Raw genomic sequence first — 6,773 nt, forward strand, 5'->3', positions numbered from 1 at the left:
AGTTTTAAATTTTGTAGCGGAAAATTACTTACCAGATGAGCCATTTAATCTTTAACTTCAAATAGGAATAAGATCGCGAATGTAAACAAAAGTCGAGACCGCAGCGATTCTAAATGACTCCATGCCGAGTCGAGGTTGAAAATGTAATTTTCTCTTCATTATGCAGATTTTGCACAAACCTTTATTTTTCTCGAATTGTGCCCGAAGCAGATTTCGTTTCGCTTGATATCCTCAATTCGTAGCAACTGATCCATGTAAAAATCTAGTTATCTTTGGCATCATTGCAAAAATGCTTCGAAATCCAATATTCAGAAATTAAGTATACATTTCGATTGGCTTGCTTTATATATCGCTCAGCCACGGTAAATACCCTATTAAACTGTGTTGCAAAATCACGGATGACATCATAGAAGGTCTTGGAAAACAAATGCGTTTAACCTTGCAAATTCCTCCCTTTCGTGATTCACCGTTCGAGCTTAGTCAGCTGAACCATATATTGCCATTGGCTGGGAGAAAGCGAAATGAGACGGATATCTTACCCGATCGCGTCGAGGCGTTCTGCCTGCACAATTACAACAAGAGAGAAACTTCTAAACGAGGTTATTTTTGTGTCAGTCTTTCGTAACGTAACCATCTATCATCAGTTTTACCCTGTCATCGCTTTCTCGATGAGCTCTCCGATTTCATGCAAAAAGAACCCACAGGCTATTGGTCCGAAGCTTCAAGTAATCATGTGATATTCGTTTTCGAGGCAGCTCGCCGCTGGCGAGAGTTCAAAAAGAGGGCTTGCGCATGCCGAAGATGTAAACTGAAACGATTTTTTTTTTACACTTGTGTAAGCGGGGCCTTCGATGCCTGGCATAGTTGTCGCCAACTGTTACACAAACGACTGTCTCACATCGCGGTGAAGCGCAACGCCCCCTCTTTCGCCAACTCTCTTGCAAGACCACAAAGCAAAACACAGAAGATCTACAAATTCTGAGGAACCTTTACTGAACTGTTTCCAAAAGAGCGTTCCTATCTTCACAAACATTCATCCTTTCTTTTAATTTTTTTTAAATCAGTGCTCGCAACGCTTTTTCCCGAACTATGATGTCCAATATAAATTATCTACGTTTAAATTACGTCCAAGTAAATACGACTGATATATTAAAGAATTATTCTCTTCTACCTAAACTGTAACAAAAATTATGGATTTGATTCGAAATTCGGTAACAAAATAGCACTTATTGCTTGGTATTATAAGTTAAATAAATAATATATTAAATAGATAGGAATTGAGGGAGGTTGACGTGGAAAACAAAAAACGACCATATAATTTTAGCTTCCATTATTCACAGCTTTACAATATACAGGTAATTATTGACCAAATATAAAACGTGTATGAAAAAACTTACACTAAGGAATGTCGTGTTTTACACTAGCAACAATCCTGTCCATAATTCTTTTTGTTTCGTTCGATAAATAGCTACAGGACCTCTAAAACTGCTCAATGCATATTATTCTGTGCATTAGTCCTGATCAAAAAATACGGTTAATTATATAATATAATATATATTCTCAAGCCCTATTTCGACTTAACTGATTCTCTCGCGTTTTGTTTACTTGAAGGCCTCTTTAAATGGCCTAGAAATTACAAATCTTGTGTATAAACGATAAAGAAAAGAAATATTTTTACAAACTCAATCATTGAGAGAGATTCTGTTGAAGACCGGCAATCGTCTTCGCCCTGCGTCGCTGGAATCTGGCGGGGTCGGTGGAAGATTAGGATCAGTTTCATCAAGTTCGTCTTCTTCATTCACTTCCATTCCGGGCGAAAACACGCCTGGTGGAGTTCCAATAGACGGTGAGAGAACCGGAGAAAAATCCTGAGCTTGAGAAGGAAAAGTGAAGACGTTGTTCGAAGCTGGAGAAGGAATTGGTAAAGGGCTGTGTATAGGACTTCCCAAAGGACTGTCGTCGTTGTAGAACGAAAGTGGGGAAGGCGAAGGGGGAGTTAACGAGTTAGCTAATGGCGAAGTTGGTTCTGTTAACGGTGGAGAAGGCGGACCGATAAGTGGAGATGGAGGCGAAATTCTCGAACCGCTCAACATCATTTGAGCGGCTCTTCGTTCTTCGGCGTTGTGGATGAAGTGGCACCTTGGTCCATAAGGGCAGAAGCCGATCGTGTGAAAAGTTCGGCATAACTCCGTTTTGTACTTTGGATGGCGACTGAGCGAGCGCAATTCGTGAACTCCGTGCGCGAACTGGCACTTATCTCCGTACTTACAGGTCCCATTTTCCTCGAAAGGACGGCAAAGTTCAGTCTTGTAGCGACTAGAATTTGAACTTGATCGCCTTCGCTCTTCTTCGGCACTCAAGCTCAATGAGCGCTCTCGTCTGTTTGGCGAACCAGTGAGCGTGATCAAATTCGGCGAAGAGCGAGAAGTCGAAACAGAAGAAGAATGTCTTCTCGGCTGGCCGATTGGAAGTGGCTTGCGATCTGTTCTCTGCCTCTGTTCAAAGGCTAAACCAAGATTTCTGTTGTTCTGAAAGGTAGGGACAATTAAAATGTTTACGTGAGATCATAGAGTCGGAAAGCCCCTAAAATTGTCCTTAATCACCTCGCACAAAGAACCTTACTTTAGACAGTTCGCAAAATGAATAGACGAGATTGTTTTCAAGCACAAGATGAAACAGGATTTAAATTTACCTTATAAAGAACATCGTTAACGTCGTAAAATGCCGACACGAGAGCTGTGGACATCCTGCCAGCCAAAGGAGTCTTAATAGACTAGTTCTCCCTTAAGTTCGATTGCCTTTTTGCTTGCCACTGATTTGCTACACTGTGGGTAACACACAAATATAAAATGCACGTAAGAGGCGTGTCATCTTTGTGTCAAAAAGATAATGATTTCTATGGTAACTTAATTATCATATACCACGTGGTGAGGGGCTGGTTTTTCGTAAGCGACGCAATGAATACTTTCAAAACGTTCCGAGCACTCGTTTCTGTCCCTCGAAGGAGCCGCCTTGGTGGAAAAAGATGTTTTGTAAACGTGACATCAGAATACAATGCTCATTCAGCTAAATAGACGGGATCAGCGTCCTGAGTTAAAGGACACCCTTTTGACAATCGTTCTGTTTACAAAAGCCAATTTCTGTTTTGTTTGCGTCATCGTCGAGATCTTGAGCACTGATTGGCTCCGGCATCAAGAGCGTCAATCAAAAAAAAACTTCGAAAGTGAAACAAACAAGCGTCTGCAACGGGTACGAAAGGTTTCATTCCGAGAAACGAGCAAAGAGAAAATGGCAATTGTAGATTTCGTGATCAAGTTGTTTTTATGAAATGGACGGCATTTTTGGCCTATTCACGCGACGCTTTTCATTGAAGCGAAACGGGTAAAAACAAAGAACACATTTCACTTGTGTGACACGTGATCCGAAATCCTCGTAGACAAAAACAGCTCAACTGCATGCCTGAAACAAAAACATTCTACTTCCATTGACTCTATTCTTGTTCCTCGGTATATGAGTAAGTTTACTTTGTTTGATATTTTTTTTATTGAAAGCAAATTTCTCGCACCTAGAACAATGGTCCTTTTATTCACGCACCGTTTCTCAAATTAATCACTCCTTGGCTTTTTTTCCAACTGTAACGTCATTTCACAGGTATGGAAATCAAATCCCGCTGTTACTTAAAATAGATGTGATTTTGGCTGTTTATTATGCAAAGTGTCAAATCAGCTTCACAAAACAAAAGGAAAGAGCGATTAAATTGACTTTTAAACCAATCAGGAAGAGGCAATGTGTCAAAACATTAGAGTCTGTGATAGTGAAAGGAAAACAATTAAACAATGACCACAGAGTTGTTCTGTTTTTGTTGAAAGACTCTTTCAAAAAACCGTCTCACCTCATTTCTAAATTATTATTTTTTAGATAGTCTCGTGCTCAACCACCCATTCATATAGCTGTAACCAATTTCGTGTAAAGTATACGAGCATATTGGCTTCGCTTCTATCACAGGAGCGCCGTTTCAGGCGAAATATGATCTCCGGAAAAGCAATAATTTGATTTGATAACTGACCACACGAAAAACATAATAGCTTTGAGCTGTCAGGTTACAAAAAAGGTCGGATGATTTTCTTTCATGCATTCACGTTCCAGCTTAAAAAAAACAGACGTTACAATACTGTGACAAAATATACTTTAATGATGCAGTCAGTTCTCCAAAACAATGAAGCCTCGGAATATACTTTCTTTCTCAGTTTAAATTTACAAAAGTAGTCGTGGTCAGTCGTTGTGAATGTTAATATGATCTAACATGAGCTGTAACACATACAATTTGTCGATCTTAAATTCAGGGACAATTTAAAATAGGCATTTTAAGTTGTTGCTCTATGTCAATCTCCTTAGCTTGTGCGCAAATATTGAACGAGAAAGCTTTCTTCGCGCTTTTCATCAAACACGCACGATCAATCGAATCACTAGTGAATAGTTTTCCTGATGAAGCGTAACAGAAAGTTCCTGCGACAAAATTTGACATGCATATATCGATTTTCAAACACCCTCTGGGATAACAGTCTGAAACAAAACAAATGTTGTAGGAGGAGCAAAAAACTGAACTAGAGCTGTTGTTGAATGACAACCTATGACACATTTGAAGCTTCTATATTTATCGAGTGATCGTATCTTCAATCCCAGGACCTCTCTTCTTCCCAGGCCTCTGGGAAGAAGGGAGGCCCTTGGAACGAAATGTAGACATTATTTTTATGCACGGGCCAGCTGAACAAAAGTGGAGGCGCCGGATCTTGGAAGACCAGCAGATAGTTTGTAGATTTATAACAAAATAATACTGCAAGGCTGGGTGTACGGCTGTAAGTGTATATGTTTTTTTGATTTACCAATATTTTGTCAGGCACGGCCCGACTTCTTCAGCGTCTTAAATGATTTGACGTTACAATATTTTTAAATTCAAATATAAGCCATAAGAAAACTAGGTCTAAAGTTATAGATAATTATTTATTTATTTATTTATTTATTATTCATGTCGCAGGATATACGTTGAGTACGCACGACGAATATTCTTGCATGTTGATTTCATTTCAGAAATAAAACATTTTAAGGTAGCTCTGAATCCGCTCCACAGAATTTTTTAAACTTTGCAGAGAGTTTCATCTTGGCTTGCTAATCACTTTTGTGCAATAAAAATGTGGGGTCACCGTGTTCGTTTTCAGATATGAGCAACTTAAGCCAAAATATAGGGTGTTTTTGCAAGGCTTTCCTGTTGCCATGGTAATTTCTAACGTCACAAAGATCTTCTTCAGCAATAATTGAAGTTTCACGTGGGACCATAACATTGCTGTTACGTGATAAAGTGTTGTAGTGTCAATCCTTCTAATAAAAAGGTCTCTTGAAAGTCTTGAAACTAGTTTGAGCCACCTTAAGAACTTGAAGAAGTCAGGCCGTGCCTGACGAAATATTGGTAAATCAAAATTATAAATATCCTCACTGCCGTACAACCAGCCTTGCAGTATTATTTTGTTTTAAGCGAAATTAATGTTGAGTCCTGAGTGTTTTGTTGTTCACGGTCCTTTAACACCATCGGTTTCAAACACAGGCTTATCACAGTTGCATTTTATTCAGTAGCATACGTGAGGAGGAGTGCGTTCGAAATCCGGTGGCTTCTCGATTTGCTTCAGTTTACAAAGAAAATGTTCACAATCTAACGAGTTACTGTGACGTAAGCCATTGATAAGTTTAGAATCTTCATGTTAAAGTGATTAAGTCATAAGTGTTAGTCTCTCGAACGACACACTCCCCCGCTCGAAAAAAAAAAATTTTTTTACAGATTTTGAGTTAATGATCAGAGTCAATAATCGATTAGTTTGATTTGTCTCTATTGTCCTCTTCTGGCAGTAATACTATAAGACGGTGGACAGCTCGTTCAACAGTGACATAACCTCTCCCATCGTGTTTAGTCACAGGTTCACCTGGCCTGGGATTCTTGTACTGTACCTCTACTTTACGAACCTTTCCGTCTTTCCCTGGGTAAATTTTTGACACTCTACCGAGTTTCCACTTTCCCCTGATTTGGTTTGAGTCTTGCATCAAGACGATGTCTCCAACAATCATATTGCGTTGTGCAGTGTGCAATTTTTGTCTAATAATAAGGCTGGGGAAGTAATCTCTTGTCCATTTTTTCCAAAAGCTGTTAACGATGCCTTGAATGAATACAAATCGATGTTGTGGGTTGGATGTAAATTTGAAAGGTCCACTGGGCACTCTGGCAGTTGATCTTCCTAGTAAAAGGTCGTTGGGACATAAATATGTTCCATCATCGGGTGATGTTGGATGTCTGCCAATGGGTCTCTCATTAATCAAATTTGCGATCTCAAATAAAACTGTCTGTAGCTCTGAAAAGGTCAGAATGCTTTCATGGATGGCTGCGGCAATAGCTCTTTTGACTGATTTTACAAGAGCTTCAGAAACTCCGTTTTGCCAGGGAGCATCAGCTGTTGTGAATTCCCACTGGAAACCTTCTCTGTTTCCGAATGCTTTTAATTCTTCCCAGTCCGATCCTTTGGTAACACTTTTCAGTTCTTTATTAGCTGCAACTAGCTGAGGTCCGTTATCGGAGTAAAGTTTGAATGGATAACCTCTTAATGAAACAAATCTTCTCAACACCATTAAAACCTTTTCAGTGCTGTAATCCGCTGTAAGATCTAGATACACGGCTCGTGTTCCTAAACAGTTGAAGATAACTCCGTACGCTTTTCCTGTCGTTCGTTTTC

At 39.5% G+C, this 6,773-nt stretch overlaps 1 protein-coding gene across 1 annotated transcript; it reads right to left on the minus strand.

The window, feature by feature from the left end:
* Positions 1–970: 970 nt before the first annotated feature.
* LOC138027176 (mRNA decay activator protein ZFP36L1-like) lies at positions 971–3,147 on the minus strand. The gene is made up of 3 exons (XM_068874710.1): positions 2,922–3,147; positions 2,693–2,825; positions 971–2,528 (listed from the first exon to the last, which is right to left on the minus strand). Exons 2-3 carry the CDS (start codon positions 2,744–2,746, stop codon positions 1,683–1,685), a joined length of 900 nt encoding a protein of 299 aa, XP_068730811.1. The 5' UTR covers positions 2,747–2,825; positions 2,922–3,147; the 3' UTR covers positions 971–1,682.
* Positions 3,148–6,773: the final 3,626 nt, after the last annotated feature.

The sequence above is a fragment of the Montipora capricornis genome, chromosome 12 (genome assembly GCF_036669925.1).
Source record: "Montipora capricornis isolate CH-2021 chromosome 12, ASM3666992v2, whole genome shotgun sequence".
In the NCBI taxonomy this organism is placed as follows: domain Eukaryota; kingdom Metazoa; phylum Cnidaria; class Anthozoa; order Scleractinia; family Acroporidae; genus Montipora; species Montipora capricornis.